Raw genomic sequence first — 17029 nt, 5'->3', positions numbered from 1 at the left:
ACTCCCATACAGAGCTAGCCAGTCTTCTTCCCATGGTATTGCTTTAGTGTAGGGCCCTGTGGGAGTGGACTTCGCTGCACCTCCGACTGGTGCAGCACCTCCCTAGGCTTCAGGTTGGTGCAAGCAGACCTCCGATTTCCCCTAGACACAGGAGGTCGGAGGGGAAGATTGGGCGAGTCCTGAACGGCTCTGCAGCCAGTCCAGGATCACACTCTGGGAATATACAATGTATTCCTCCATTTTAGGTTTCTTCTTTAGCATAAACAGTCCCAGAAACTGAAAAGTGCTGCTTTGCCATGGAAAGCCTCGACAGCCAGGCAGAGGCACAGAGCGCACATTTGCAGAATTGGTGGCATAAAGCCAGGACTCTTCCTAATGAATGGAAAAAGCTGGATATGAGCACACACTGATGTGGGTGCAGAAACAAACCGAGGCGAGGTATTGAGGCAGCACATACTCATGCCTGCACATGGGCCCAAGACTAAGATTAAGCTTAGCTAACTATTTGTAAGTATTAAATGCACAATTGTGGACTTTCAGCAATTGGATTTTCTGTGTTTGTTAATTTATATAGCGCTCCAAACCCGGAGGTATCTGGGTGCGTTACACGTTGCATAAAAATAATTCTTCATTACATTGTTTCAGGATACAAAAATATACAAATTACAGGACAAGAATACATAGTGAATTACACACTTCAAAGTGAAATATTTACAAGTCTATACAAGAACAGCAGGAGAGGGTCTGACAGAGAGAAGTGGCCATCTATGATAGGTTAAGATCCAGCTAAAAGCCAACTTCTCGGTTTTTTTCCTAAACTGGAGACTGAAGGGTCAGATCTTAACGCTAAAGGCATAGAATTCCAAAGCTGTGCTGCTCTAACCCGAAACCTACTTCCCCCCGCTTTTATAAGGTTATATCTGGGGACCTGAAGGCCATTTGAATACACTGTCCTGGTCAGTGTGTACAATAAATACTTTGTGAAGCACGAGTCCCTTTTGCTGGGATGCACTGGTCACTTTATAAAGCACATTATATTTGCCGATGTTTTTATGATTGACATTTTTATGCTATAATAAAAATGGAAATGTTTGATGAATTAGGTACTGGTACATGAAGGTTGAATTCTCCTTTACTCGGTACTTCCAGCGTGATGGAGTAACATCTAGTGAAAGTTTGCTTAGAGCACACCCTACAAGAAACTGCCATAGTGTTTCAGAGGTTGTTCGCTTTACAGTGCATTTGTGGGATAAAACCAGGGCTGTTCCTAATGAATGGAAAAAGCGGCAGTGATGACCTCAGGGTTAACTAGAGGGGATGTTTCTAGAAGGTTCTCATCACGTGACCAGTGAAGTCAGGCAAGTGAGAAACCAGCTACTGAGGACCAACCTCGGTTAACAGGCCGGGGATGGGGGGTTATTGTTATCACCTCTTCATCCGCTCTCAATGTGTCATTTGAGGGTTCTTGCTGCTTTTTAGTTTAGTAATTAGGAAGGGGCAATGCAATAAACAGATACTGTGCCTGGTTACTCTTGCAAATCTGATCACGTGGGCCCTGTTTTTCCACAGCAACAGCAAGGGTTCAGCACCTCCTGGTCTCTCCTCGCGCCTCCTCATCACCTCTTCTGAGGTAGAACAGAAGGTCCCCGCCAAAAGGATAAATCCAGTTCCATTGCATGAATCGCCACACCTGGGTAGAAACTATGCGGCCTTACCAGCAGGTAATAAGGAACTTTATTGGAACCCTTTCAGCGTGCAGTTTCCCCCCCTTTCTCAATGCATCTTGCCCAACCATCACGTCCTGACTACCCAGTCACCAAGGCTAACTGCACATTCCCCGTGACCCCAAAGGAATGGAAAGTAAGGGTTTCCGGTCCCTTGCAGCTAGCCCAGGGGACGATGGCGCTAGGGAGGAGAGGACAGAGTGAGGGCAATTTACTCTACCACAAGAACACCCCCCTTCAGTCTCTTAACGAGTTAGTGCACTTGCTATCGATTAAAAAGTTATCCCTCCTTCAGGGAGAGCCACACTAAAACTCCACAGGGTTGCCGACGCTCAGACGGATTCGCCTCTTGCAAGGTGGGATTTAACCCATGACCAGGGCAACCAACAAATCCAATGAGAAACATTGAACGCGACACCCATTAGCCCTGATTGAAAAAGGCGGAGTTATCGCCGAAACACATGTCTCAAATAGGGCACTTTGAATACACTAATTTTTGCACCATTCCTTTGTGTGGAGCAATTTTTCAACTTGGCGCTGTCTCTTGGCGGGGCAGGGTTCTTAGAACCCGGATTACTTCTCACCCCAGGGAAAGTAGTTGGGCTCCAGTGTGGAGCAGGCTTTTGAGCCCTAAGCCTGGTGTCAAGGTGTGCCTGGCACCCTTGCCCCCAGTCTTCTGCACTGGCACTCTGCCCATTCCCTTCGTGATGATGGATTTGCTCTCCTGTCCAGTCATCCAGCCTCTGCCCTGTCGTCCCTTTGGTCGGCTGCTTTTCAGGCCTCCTTCCCCGTTCCTCCCCTATCTGGACTTGCTACCGCTTTCTCTCCATTCCTTCAATGCATCCATGGTCCGCCTCCAGACCCCCGTCCTCTTTCACTTGCAGTTGTTCGCATCTTGCTCGCCCCTCTCTTACCCTCCTCCTTCACAGTCTTGTTGCAGTGCTCTTCTAGACTCTTTACGGTCTACGCAAGATACGCGAGTGTTTTTGGGTTATTAACCATTATGTATGTTTTCGCCAGGTCACGTGTTTAAGCAGGCAACTCACTAGGATTGTTGGCACTGGCATACGTTAAGCAAAATAGCACACAACGGAGTTAGCGAGCCCCGGATGGTACGGGTGGTCAAGAGTTTGGTACATCCCTTCCCCTCGTGACAGGATGAGCTGATTATGATCATTTATGTATTCGATGAATGTGGAGCCCCATTTAAGGAAAGGGTGTCACTTATGCATTTGGCATCTTTTCAGAAGGATTTGTTCCTGTACCATGTACTGATGAAGGCCATTAGGCTGTCCTTTATGTACCAAGTGCTTCCTCCACTTGGGTGGTGTGTGTGGCTTCCCCTAATGGGTGGCAGCCCCCTCGGGTGTAGCGTTTCCACACACGCAATTGAATGCCATGTTCTAAATTGCACCGGAGGTTGGTGCAAAATGGTACAATTGGAGATGGAAATGTTAAGTAAAATATATTTGCCTTCTCTAAATGTAGTAGCATGTAATTCATGGTTTGATATTGGTGAGTTATTGGGTATTATATCATTGATTTGTTTGGCTTCAATCCACAGTTTATATGGCTCATGAAGGGGTGGGGGGGGGGGGGTCTATGGCCTCTACAAGATATCGCTCACTGCAACATGTTCTGACATCACCGTCTGATTACATTCTTTTTTGATTGAACAATATGTACCATTGCAATTGATGAATATTTGTTAGATTTATGCTCCATTCCGTTTTGGCTGTTATTCAGCTCAGAGTGTGCAGAGGACGGGAGAGTTCAAAGCTTGAACTTTCTTTTGCTACAAAAGGAAGGTGTGGTAGTGGCACTGCCCCGCAACCCGGCAGTGCAGTTCATGCTTTAAGCATGAAGGCAGCGTGGGGGAGGCGAGAAGGCAAGGGGGGTTTCCACATCTTGTCAGCTAGTCATTTTTGTCTTGGATGCCACAAATTCTATTAAGAGGTGACATTTGTTTTTTTTTTTTAATTTGCTTGTGCCTTTAGTTTATATTCCGTTAACAAACTTTTGCACATTTAATATACAATACAAAATCACATTCATCAATCCAAATGATTAAAAGGATTAAAATAGGTTGTCAGACATCACCGTAATAGACAAACAAAATATTCTTATATTTAAAGGAATCTTACAATCACACAGTCTAGTTATCAAGAGTTGCCAATTTCCAGATGTTTTGGGCCGCTGCATTAACTACAATAGTCACCGCTTATTAAGACTGCCCAAAATTGGTCCCTGCTTATATTATCTATTGAGCGAACAAATCCCCTGTATCCTTTGCTTTACAGTGCGTTCAATGCTGGACAAGAAGTCCGTAAATGTCTGCTGGTCTCTACTTCCTCAGCGCAATGCCTGCACATGTCAGGCCCATGTCAGGCCCATTTGTTCTTCTATTCCTTTGTCTCGAGTATGTTGAACCTGAGTTGCATTGTAAATCTTCGGAGGGCAGGATTGGACAGTGTCAATAAATTGACCTTTCTTAAAAGCCTGCTGAGAGTATTCTCTATATCTGCTGAGACTGCTCAGTCTCTCTATTGCCTTAACCATGTCTGACTCAGACATTTTCCTTTTTATTAATGATAAAAAGTCTGGTAGCTCACGTATTATGTCCATGGTAAGGCCGAATTTCAACAACAGGTCTTCTGTAAAGATATGAAGGTCTTTGTCAAAGTTATTAGGGCGACTTTTGGTCAGATCTTCGCCCAGCAATTGGAGTAAATGGTTTGTACCCAGTGCCATCTTATCCATTTTAAGGTAAAGCAGTATCCTTCTATATGCCAAGCTTGAAGATAAAGACTGCAGGCCATACTCGAGATGCAGAGTCTCCAGTGGAAAACCTCTCTGCATATTCATTATGGAGCGAAGAAGTTTAGCCTCCAATTTTTTCGAACCAGCCAATTTCCCGGGTTGACAAGATTTGAATGCATACAAAATGGTGGGACATATGCTTGTCTTTTGTATGAACCCTTCGACATTACCGCCACCCCTGTTCCACATATGATTTTATGGCTGCCCACCTCCTCAAAATGTTTGTGCAAATATGATCTTCATATTTGGAGGCAGATGGGGTGGACCATATTGGGAAGCCCAAATCGATAACTTCCTTAACAGTGTCCAAGTGCGAGTCATCCAAATGCCACTCTGGATTCTTGAACTTATTTTGGGAGTCCTTCAGACACATTTGTTTTGATCACCATGTGATTTACTTTTGCATATTGATTTAGCGTGTCCAAGGAACGCTGAAGACCAATCTGCGTCTGGTTGAAAATGATAATGTCGTCGGCATATGCCATTGCAATGATTTTTACGCCGTTGATAGCAGGGGGGGACATTTCTAGGTGACCCTAGTGCTTGTTCCATGTCGGCTGTGTAAAGGTTATAAAGTAAAGGACCCAATGCGCAGCCTTGTTTGAGCCCCAGTAAGGTGGAAGTATATTTCGTCAGCGTCCCCTCCGGATTAAGGCGAACCGCTACTGTAGTATTGCTATAAAGTGTTTGTATATGGTAGAGTAGGGCTGGATCAATGCCCCAACCTTTTAGTTTCCCCCAAAGTCTGCTTCTGGAGACCAGGTCAAATGCGTTTGCAAAATCAACATAGCAGCAATAGAGCTTATTCTCCCTATTTGGTCGAAGTGCCCGTAGATATTGTAATGTTGCTATGTTGGTAGTAGTGTTGTAAGTTTTCCTGAATCCTGTTTGGAATGTACTCAAAATATGCCCTATTTCTATCCAGGTATTTAGTTGCTCCAGAAGCACATTAGCAAAGATTTTGTGGCTGGCGTCCTTCATTGCCAGCAGCCAATAGGGGACATTTGAGCACTTTGAACAAGAGGCCTTTAAGTGCATGTGGCCATAATGCAATGCATAGTCCTTCCTTCTCCTGCGCAACAAAAACTTGCTCCATCCAGAGAACTACAAATTGCCATTTCTTCTCCAAGCGGGCATGCCCGGGCAAAGATTTGGGACCGATAGGGCTCGATTCTGCAGGATCCGAAAGGGAGCTGCAACACCAGCCTCTTTCCAGACACAAACCTGGAAAGAGGACGGAGAAGCACAAGCCCAGTCGTGGCTCCTAACATCACATTAGCAGCTTCTGGAATGCTGCTGGCCCACCGGCACCTCTTTCTCACAGATCAAAGCTATCACATCCCATCCAGGTGGCAGGCCTCCTCTGCAACCTTCTCTTTGCCCGGCTACCTTGTCACACTCTGACCTCGCACCAACAGCCATAGATATGGAAGAAAGACTCTGCAGAGAGGACCGCGTACCATTTCCATGCCAGACCCCTTTCCAATCACCGAAGCTATGCCCATTTTTATTCAACTCTTCACTTTCCCCGTCACACCTCTGGGTTTCCACTGGGGCACTAAAAGCAATAAGTAACCTGCCGTGGGGCAATACTGGGTGGCAACGATGAGCCATGCCAGCAGCTCAACTTAATAATGGGGCATGACCACCCGTTCACGACCTCACAATGGAGCATGGTCCCCCTACATCTTGGGGAGCCTGGCCAGTCCCTGAACTTGATAGGTGTCCCGACAGTCACCAGTCACCACAGGGTTCGAAATGTTTTTGTTCCATGTGTAAAGCCGTGGAGTGCCTGGTTGGCTTGACACCAACAGCTACCAGGAGCCACATTGGCCAACTGGTCCCACACAGAGACCTCTCTATATCTAGGAATGTGCGGATTCGGACACACCCAGAAGAGATTTACAGCAGAATAGGTCATTGATAATTGACAAAAAGCTATGGTCTGCATCTCATGTGGGTGTCAAATGTGTGGCATGCCAGGTAGCTTCTGGTTCACCGAGGCGTCTCCTGCCTACTGGAGCATGCCAGATACCCAGTGGCTGCTTTGCGCTCCTCCTAATCAAATCCTTACTTTGACCACCGCACCAGGTCCACCAACATCGCTTTTGGCCCAGACAACACTGAATAATGGCAAGGACAGTAGAAAAAACACAGGCAACTCACATGGGCCCAGGAAAATTCTCATCCATGAATACAAACATACCAGTCAAGAAGAGCCGATGACCTCGGCCCCCTAGACAAGGCCCGCCAGTGGTTCTCAGTCCAAAACGGAGCGAGGAACACTGCGTTCAAGTGTGAGATGTGCCCACTGAGAATGCTTTTGGCAACCTTGCTGCCGGGCATGGCGGCTTCCAGTCTCTTAACCTCATTGGAAAGTTTCTAAAGAGGCTTCACGTGGGCACTGCCAAGTGAGGTCGCTTCAGTCCAGATCCCGGTAGACTGTTTGAACAAGATCAGCAGACTCTGCAACCATGAGACACTTCTTTTGACATTCTCATAAGACATACAAGGGGTTTAGAAATGCATGGAACCTGAAGCTAGGCTGTGCCTCCATTATAGCACCAGGAACACAGCCCATGCAGAGTAAGAAAGCTATCCTAAGGACGGTCCAGGGCAGACCATCTTGTGGATAGTCGAAGGAAAGAGGCAAAGAGTGGGCATCAGGTTTAATTAAACCCTATGGCCACCCTTTGTAATCAACTACAATAACAAGCTCTACAACTCCACGCATGAACCATCAACAGCTCAACTGGCTTCACCAAGTTAGGTCACTGCCAGGTTACAACCAGTGAAGCCTACTACATATCTTTATGCATCCAGTACTAGATTATGCCAGCATGTGAAGATAAAGGGTGACAGTGGCAATGGGTACGACTACTTACCCGTCGTTCTCCGAAGCTCTTCGCACTGACTGATGTGAGGGAACTTCAGGATCTCCTTCCACTTCTTGCTTTTGCCTTTGCGTTTTCCTCCACCCCCTGCAAGGAAAATAAAGACAACATCACTGCTGTGGCTCAGTGTCGAAATCCCGCGACCAACTGTGGCATTTACGGTGCTCATACACTACTGCGGCACAGGACAATTAGATTTACGGTGCTCATACACTACTGCGGCACAGGACAATTAGGATCAGCACTTCCGTGCCGCGGTACAGGATGCCAGATCACTGTGCCCCACACCTGCTGACATGCCCAATCCCTGTAGCAGTACAGCTCACTGTGCCCTACCGATGCCGCATTGCATTACCCAAGGAAGAGAATGCCCTACCCCCGCTACAGTACAGGGTCCCATAGCTCACTGTGCCCTACCCTTGCCACATTGCATAACCCAAACAATAGTATGTCCTACCCCTGATGCATTACAGAGCCCCATAGCTTGATGTGCCCTACACCCCTGCTGTATTACATAACTCAGGGAAGACGATGCACTACCCCAGCCGCATTACAGAACCCAAGGAAGAGACTGCCCAACCCCTGCCGCTTTACAGAACCAAAGGGAGAGAATGTCCAACCGCGGCTGCATTACAGAACCAAAGGGAGAGAATGCCCAACCGCTGCCGCATTACAGAACCAAAGGGAGAGAATGCCCAAACCCTGCCGCATTACAGAACCCAAGGAAGAGACTGCCCAACCCCTGCCGCATTACAGAACCAAAGGGAGAGAATGTCCAACCGCGGCTGCATTACAGAACCAAAGGGAGAGAATGCCCAACCGCTGCCGCATTACAGAACCCAAGGATGAGAATGCCCTAGACAACCCACCCAAGGAAGAGACTGCCCAACCACGGCTGCATTACAGAACCAAAGGGAGAGAATGCCCAACCGCTGCCGCATTACAGAACCCAAGGAAGAGACTGCCCAACCCCTGCCGCATTACAGAACCCAAGGATGAGAATGCCCTACACAACCCAAGGAAGAGACTGCCCAACCACGGCTGCATTACAGAACCAAAGGGAGAGAATGTCCAACCGCGGCTGCATTACAGAACCAAAGGGAGAGAATGCCCAACCGCTGCCGCATTACAGAACCAAAGGGAGAGAATGCCCAACCCCTGTCGCATTACAGAACCCAAGGATGAGAATGCCCTAGACAACCCACCCAAGGAAGAGACTGCCCAACCACGGCTGCATTACAGAACCAAAGGGAGAGAATGTCCAACCGCAGCTGCATTACAGAACCAAAGGGAGAGAATGCCCAACCGCTGCTGCATTACAGAACCAAAGGGAGAGAATGCCCAAACCGAGACGGCCCAACCCCTCCCGCATTATGGAACCCAAGGAAGAGACTGCCCAACCCCTGCCGCATTACAGAACCCAAGGATGAGAATTCCCTACACAACCCAAGGAAGAGACTGCCCAACCGCGGCTGCATTACAGAACCAAATGGAGAGAATGCCCAACCGCGGCTGCATTACAGAACCAAAGAGAGAGAATGCCCAACCGCTGCCGCATTACAGAACCAAAGGGAGAAAATGCCACATCCCTGCCGCATTACAGAACCCAAGGAAGAGACGGCCCAACCCCTGCCGCATTACGGAACCCAAGGAGGAGACTGCCCAACCACTGCCGCATTACGGAACCCAAGGAGGAGACTGCCCAACCACTGCCGCATTACAGAACACAAGGATGAGAATGCCCTACACAACCCACCCAAGGAAGAGACTGCCCAACCACGGCTGCATTACAGAACCAAAGGGAGAGAATGTCCAACCGCAGCTGCATTACAGAACCAAAGGGAGAGAATGCCCAACCGCTGCCGCATTACAGAACCAAAGGGAGAGAATGCCCAAACCCTGCCGCATTACAGAACCCAAGGAAGAGACGGCCCAATCCCTCCCGCATTACGGAACCCAAGGAAGAGACTGCCCAACCCCTGCCGCATTACAGAACCCAAGGATGAGAATTCCCTACACAACCCAAGGAAGAGACTGCCCAACCGCGGCTGCATTACAGAACCAAATTGAGAGAATGCCCAACCGCGGCTGCATTACAGAACCAAAGGGAGAGAATGCCCAACCGCGGCTGCATTACAGAACCAAAGGGAGAGAATGCCCAACCGCTGCTGCATTACAGAACCAAAGGGAGAGAATGCCCAACCCCTGCCGCATTACAGAACCCAAGGAAGAGACGGCCCAACCCCTGCCGCATTACGGAACCCAAGGAGGAGAATGCCCTACACAACCCAAGGAAGAGACTGCCCAACCGCAGCTGCATTACAGAACCCAAGGAAGAGACTGCCCAACCCCTGCCCCATTCACTGTCACTTCAGAAACCAAGATGGAAACAGCAGAAAGCAAGTCTCCACCATGAGAGACCAGCAATGCAATGTCCAAGCCAGATACACACCGGCACAGGACCACTCCATGCACCTTCCAAATCACATGAAGCATCCGATTTAACACACCCAGCGTGAAAAGTAGAACGAGGAACAACAATGCTTTGAATTGTCAAGAGAAACACTTATTCCAATCCAAGTTTAGAAATTAAATGCTTAAAACCTTTTCAAAAGACAGCCTTGCCATTTTAATATTACAAAATAAAGCGATCATTATTAAAGTAACAGGTTTTATTTCAGCACTACGACTGCAAGCCCGATATTGCTGTTAACACTGACAATGGCATTATAGACCGCCGGAGGCATGAACACTATACATGTATCTTTATTTGGCATTTGTAGAGCGCGCCAAGCCCGGGGGCATCTGGGCGCTGGCATAAAGACATTACATTCGGGAAGGTAAGTGAGCAGTTCGAAGAGTTGGTGATATTGCACAGGGCCGAGCAGTACAGATGCAGTACAGCGCATAGGTGAGGAAATGGTCAAACTTTAGTCTTACACAAGGACCCTTTCCCAAATCATGGCCGCCTGCTTCCCGCTCATGCCCCGAGGTGGGGGCAGGATTTATAATACCATGATGAGGACCCCTCCTACAAGACCATTTTACACCCCTGCAGCCCTTTTCTGTATATATTGTAATGTAATCATTTTAATTTAATGTCTTCACTTGCTTACGGACCACTGCAAAGTTACAGGCTCGAGGAAAGCCAGAACCCACACTGTAAATAAACCCAACACACCACACAAGGCACTACGTACTCCTTAACACAACTAGCCTGGGCTTATTGTCAAATTTACATTTTTAAAAACAAGTTATAAAAAGCAATGTGCTTGGTGCCATGCCACGTTACTGTTGGGGGCTGCTCCGGATCACCGGGCAGCCCCATGCTCGGGTCGGGTGGCACCCGACAACACACACACTTCGGCGGCGCCCATGCCGCATACTCAGGGGTGGGGGTTCTGCCCACCCCGCTCCAGAGCACCAGAGCTCCGCACACGTGGCCAGGTCCACCTGGCCACCGCGGCCCCGGCTCTGGGGGCACCCAGGCCGGGGTCACATCCCCAACCCGCCTCACATGGCTGGGGGACCCACAGGGACGGCGTTGCCCGGCAGGGGCACCGTCCTTAAGCTGGGCCCCGTCCGTGGGCCCAGCACCAACAGCGCAGCACCAGCCTGGTGCAGCAGGGACGACGCTGGAGCCAGAATGGGAGTGACTGACGAGCCGGAAGCAGCTCGTACCTTTTATTAACGTGGTCACATGGGTAACCATGTGACCACAACACACAATGGAAGATACCATGTCCCCCTACAGGGGTGACATGCAACACTCCTCCTTTTTCATAACAACAAAACAAAACCCCCAACGTCCCAACCTAACCATGACTACTGCTACTTGAACCACTACTAATTTGCATACCCTTTATTAACCTGGGTGAGTGGTTCTGACTTGTCACACAAAAGCACCACTGCAAACCACACGTAGCATTGTGCATGCGCAGGTGTGCCCAAACATCACATTGCCCAGATACTGGGCCACTTTAAACAAGTCCATGTCTGCAGGCCCCCCGTCTTCATGGGGATGTCGATGGTGGTGTCCATATTCCACACCTGTGGAGTTGCAGTACACACCGTCCGAGCCCCCGCCAACTTTCACCAAAGTCACACAGGGCCGGCAAAGCCGCACCTGGGGAGGCCCAGGGGCCACATCGGCTAGGTCCACTTGTGTGGGGACAACCCGCGGCAGGGCACTGGTGACGGACGACAGGCCCCTCCACACACTTCCCCTTTCACATAGGGGCTGCTGGCATTGTGTTTGGCCATTCAAGTCTCCTGCAGCTCTTCTTGGCGGGGTGCTGTGGATCACCTTTCCTTTCTTCCTGCTCTTCCATTCCTGCGGGTGCCCGGGCTTATCGTATTTCCCTGACCGGATGCTGGGCCGGTGGCCGGATGGCAGGCCAATGCCCTTAGGTTGCTGCTCATCCCAGCCAAGGGCGCACAAGCACTCATGAGAGCTGCAACCCTCCTCCATGCCTGCTGCCATCATTGCCCATGCTGTTGAAAGGGCCACTACACCGCTCTGCCTTGTCCTGTCCAGGCCTCGACATCCTCGTTCTACACATTTTTTTCTTTTCCCTCTCCGGAGCACATCTCCTTAGTGGCGGGCCCAGGTGGTGATGGGTCTGCCTCCTGTTGGGGGCCGCCTCAGTTGTTGGGCGGCCCCTGTGCCACGGCCGATGCCGTTCCTCCGTCGGGGCCGCCTCAGCTGTTCGGCGGCCCCTCATTTCACTCTCCGGCCTCATCAGCGTGCGCTGCGGCCAGGTCGCGGGGGAGGGGCAGCCCCCCTCACCATTTCGGCGGATGCTGTCCATCTCCTCTTGTGGCCGCGGCCGCCACCCCACTCTCGTGTACGGCGGCCGAGGCCGCGGGCAGCTCCCCGTCAGATGCGGGAGGGGCAGCGCACGCGCCCACCGCCGCTCTCACAATGCGGCTGAGACGCCGCAGATTCCTTCCCCTCCACGCGGGTGGGGAGCGGGCCCCACCCCGATGCCTTTGCGGGCCCAGTTGGAATTGGGCCCGCCCCCTGTACCTTCTTGCGGGACCCGTTGCGGCTGAGGCCGCAGAGCATTTCTCTTCCTCAGATGGGGGGAAGCAGCAGCACACGCGGCCGACGCCGCCAATCCTCCTTCACACAGGGGAGAGGGAGAGCAGCCACTGCGCCTCCCTCAGGCCACAACCTCTCCTCCATGCGGCACAGTTGCCGACTTGTTCCATCTCCCACGGGGGCGGGACGGGCAGCTAGCCAGCCTTCCTCCATTGCGGGCCCAGTTGGAGATGGGCCCGCCTCCGCATGCATTTTCCGGGGCACGCGGGGCACGACTTCCTCGTCGCCATTGTTGGGGGCTGCTCCGGATCACCGGGCAGCCCCATGCTCGGGTCGGGTGGCACCCGACAACACACACACTTCGGCGGCGCCCATGCCGCATACTCAGGGGTGGGGGTTCTGCCCACCCCGCTCCAGAGCACCGGAGCTCCGCACACGTGGCCAGGTCCACCTGGCCACCGCGGCCCCGGGTCTGGGGGCACCCAGGCCGGGGTCCCATCCCCAACCCGCCTCACATGGCTGGGGGACCCACAGGGACAGCGTTGCCCGGCAGGGGCACCGTCCTTAAGCTGGGCCCCGTCCGTGGGCCCAGCACCAACAGCGCAGCACCAGCCTGGTGCAGCAGGGACGACGCTGGAGCCAGAATGGGAGTGACTGACGAGCCGGAAGCAGCTCGTACCTTTTATTAACGTGGTCACATGGGTAACCATGTGACCACAACACACAATGGAAGATACCATGTCCCCCTACAGGGGTGACATGCAACAGTTACTAGAGTAATATTGTAGCCCGAAAATGAGAGGAAGTAGCACATTGAAAAATATATAAAACTTATGTAACATGAAAACCAATTACTAAATATATGAAACGGTGAAAACATATGCAAATCAGGAATGAAAAGGCAGTGTGTTTAGTTGAAGAAATGGAAGCCGGATATTAGTGCATTTTAGGAACACTAAACCTACCAATACTGGAGAGTCAAAGATGGCGGCGCACCGAGCAATGAGGAGTCACAAGGGGACACGCAAGGAGTTTCCCGCCGAGGGTCATAGCTCTTGTCCGCCACGTCATGAGGCTGATGGGCCTGAATGGAAACCACGTGATGTGTGCATGCAGTCCAAAACACCGCCGCAGGGGTTGGAGAGCGTCTGCGCTCGCCCGACAGTTGGCAACTTGGCATACTGTGCCCCCTTCAAGTCTGCGGAAGGAAAAGATTGCACTATGTACTAAGCTTCGCATTTGCAGGCCAGAACAGCTGTTAACGGACCACAAATCACATAATAAAACAGCACCAAGTTAACAGCCAGTATTGCCTACATGCGAGGGCTGCCTGCAACGCTATTCGAATACGAATAGGCCCCGTGTGCAGGCCTAGTTTGCCGGCGAGAACTTTCTGCTCTCCCGCCTCCCATCCCGCCTCCCATCCCCCCCACGGCTCGAATTGGCTGTTACTCCCGTTGTTTGGGTCTAGTGACCGCAGACCGCCACCCGCTTCCTTTTAACATACTGAAAGCATGTAAGCACAGTCCTTTGACCATGCACCCCCTTCTTGCCCATTTTGTGTGGGAATAATCCATCTCCAGGCCCCGTGTGTAGGCCTAGTTTGCCGGCAAGCACTTCCTGCTCTCCCCTCTCCCTCCCGCCTCCTATCCTACCCACAGCCTCCCATTGGCTGACTCACCAGGTCATAACCGATCCCCTAGGGCAGCCCTCTGCCCGACAGCCCCTGCGGCTAAGGGCCCCAAGGCCAAGGGTAGCTCCAGAGAGTGTCGGCAGGTGTCCGCATGGGAAGCCAGTGAAGCCAGCCATGAACAGACACCAACAAAAACTGTAAGTGTGGCATGGGTGGGGTGTAGAGCAATTACTCTACTCCAGAAAGCCGCTGCCACTCTACCTTTCCTTCCCATAACATACTAGCATAGGCTTACACCATGCATACTTAGAAAGATTCTAGAACACCAGCCTGAATCTATTCAGGACAGATTTGTAAATGTTACCTTACACCACATACTAACATACTTGCCAATGTCAACAAGCACCACACCCAGAGAGATTTGTGAACTTTAGCCTGCCTAGCATCTAGACAGGTCTGTGAATGTTAGTATGTGGCACTCTTGGAGGGACTGTGAACCTTAGCATGTGACACATGAAGATTACCACGTGCAACATTTAAGTCGAACTGGGAATGTTCCCATGTCCCACACTTACAATTGTACATATTAGCCCAAGTCGCTTCTAGGTGGGATGGTGAAGGTTAGCAAGTGCCACATTAAATGCAATTGTGAATGTTAGCATGTGCCACACTTATATGGAATTACGAAATTAGCAAATGCCACGCTGAAACAGAATGGTGAACATTATTCTGCGCCGCACCTGGATGGGATTGTGAAGCTTGGCAAGTGCCACACTCAGACAGAACTGTGGAAAGTTAACTGGTCCAATGTCATATAACCCACTAAACAAAAAAGCCCAAACTTTCAGCATACCTAACTCACTCAAAAACGCACACAACCACTTCTCGCACAACAAACCGCACGCACTTCATTACACCGCAACAACACAAACTGCACCAACAGCACACGAGGACTGACATCGCTCCGATACTCGCACCTAAGCTCATCACCCGGTGTACACCAAGTTGAAGCTGCCAGCAGAACACCACTCCTCTCACTATCCTACTCCCTCCTCACCTTACTAACCCATCCCACCTTATCGTTTACAGATCCACCAGAGCGCCTGGGGACCAATTCCGTTGGTGACTGTGCGTTATATAAGTACCTTCAATATAATATATTCGCACCTGAATGATCACCACCCACCCCCGCTAGTGCTCTCACCCTGAAGTAATTTACAGTGCCAAGTACTTCAGGGTTAAAAGGGTGCCGGGAAGATATGCCAGGCCGCTCAGCCAGCCATGCCACCAAATCCATTTGCAAAAAAGTGCAAAACTACCCAAATCCAATATTTTACATAATTCTTCCGACTGCCATCACAACCCGGATCTGGGAGTCCACGTGTGCTTATTTATGAGAGTTCAAAGGGAATCGCGGTCATTCCCCATCGCTCGGCACATTAAACAAGGAGAGACAGCGGACATCACGGCAATGCCACATACATGAGGCCAGGTGCTTACAGATGACCGCGTCCACGGTAGTACGATTAAATAACTCGAGTTAACGCCCGCATTCTAAGGAAGCCTAATGCCCGATTTGCTGGTAACGCTGAACTCGGGCTCCTCCCTAGTTTGGGCCATTTGGGTCACCATTAATGCTACACTTGTACAGGGATGAAAGCATGCTGGAGGCAGATGTATTTCATGGTGGGCGTTTGGCTCCACTGCCCTGTGCCTCGGTTGGCAGCCACTTCAGTGCCAGCCATTTGGACCTACTTGTTTTTGGGTTTTAGAGTTGGATGTTGGCTTCCATTCTGCCTGGTTACATGGCCAATCTTCCTCGATAAATGGCAACTACCGCCTGGCAGGCCACTGCCCCCAGCCTCTCCCCCTAGGAGGGTAAACGCAATGCCACCAACTACAGCCAACTCTATCGACAGGTAATGATGGGGTGGTGCAGAAGGAAGTCAGCCTGGTGTTCCTGTGAACTATTCGATGGATTTTTTCGAGCTCAAAGCAGCTGCCAACTGGTAAAGCAGGAACGACTGCTGGGGACAAGGGCACCGAGCTGTGGAACCGCTATCCTTATGTGCCATCACACATTAACAACACACACTCATGATTGTGTTGGCAATAACAAGGCTATGGCTTTTTATTAAACATAATACTGACACAAAAGGAGTATTGTGTTTATTTGCCAACAAACCGATGTGCAGCGTTACCTTAGTTCTGTACCTTTGGGCAGTTGGGCCAGGAACTGGAAGTTGCCCTTCTTTGCTCCCTGGGTGCCCCCCAGCGTGGGCCCCCAGGTCGGTGTGTTTGGGACCTGTACATTATCTGGTGAGCACTCCTGTTCCTGCTAGCAGCTTCCTTCCAGGCCCCTGCCGTCTGCTCCACGACAGTTCTCTTGCGCTTGCCCAAATGTACCTTTTTCCAGGGTGGGTGGGTGGGTGCGGGCAAACAAGAAGCTGGGTCTGCGAACGCAGAGTCCAGTACACTCGGGCCAGAGTGGTCCTTCTGCAGTGCTGACCCGGCTTCTTCTTCCTCTCGGCCAGAGATATTCTGCCAGAGTGTTTTAGATGCCAACGCTTATGCCTTATTACGCCAATGAAGCTGGTTGAAGTTTTAAGTCCCTTTTAGAAACACATCTTGGTCTGCCTTACATCGCTACGCAGTGGGGATGCAGTAGTTCACAAGTTCAATGCTGCAATTGGCCGTGGGTAGCGGTCAAATGTCTTTGTGGTGATACCAGTGCTGCTCCAGCAGCCCTGTCTTTATAGGCCAAATGTGCCCTGAGGCTATCACAGGCCCCTGGGAAACCAGGAAGGCTGGCATTGGACGACAGCCACTCGCACACAGGTGCGTGGCTCTGTTTCCCCTCATCTTTTCTTTTCCTCTTCCCCTCCTTTTTGAAGTAAAGAGGGAAGAGAACACT

General features: G+C 50.7%; 1 protein-coding gene across 1 annotated transcript in view; it reads right to left on the bottom strand.

Moving 5' to 3' along the window:
• GRK5 (G protein-coupled receptor kinase 5) overlaps nt 1–17029 on the bottom strand; it is a 555873-nt gene that overhangs the window by 338976 nt on the left and 199868 nt on the right. The window contains exon 2 of the mRNA XM_069611930.1: nt 7430–7525. Coding sequence (XP_069468031.1) covers nt 7430–7525 — 96 coding nt within the window. The remainder of the gene's footprint in view (nt 1–7429; nt 7526–17029) is intronic.

Source organism: Ambystoma mexicanum, chromosome 8 (assembly GCF_040938575.1).
Source record: "Ambystoma mexicanum isolate Mex_15411 chromosome 8, UKY_AmexF1_1, whole genome shotgun sequence".
In the NCBI taxonomy this organism is placed as follows: domain Eukaryota; kingdom Metazoa; phylum Chordata; class Amphibia; order Caudata; family Ambystomatidae; genus Ambystoma; species Ambystoma mexicanum.
The sequence above is the reverse complement of the archived record's forward strand: the minus strand, read 5'-3'. Positions and strand labels throughout refer to the sequence as shown.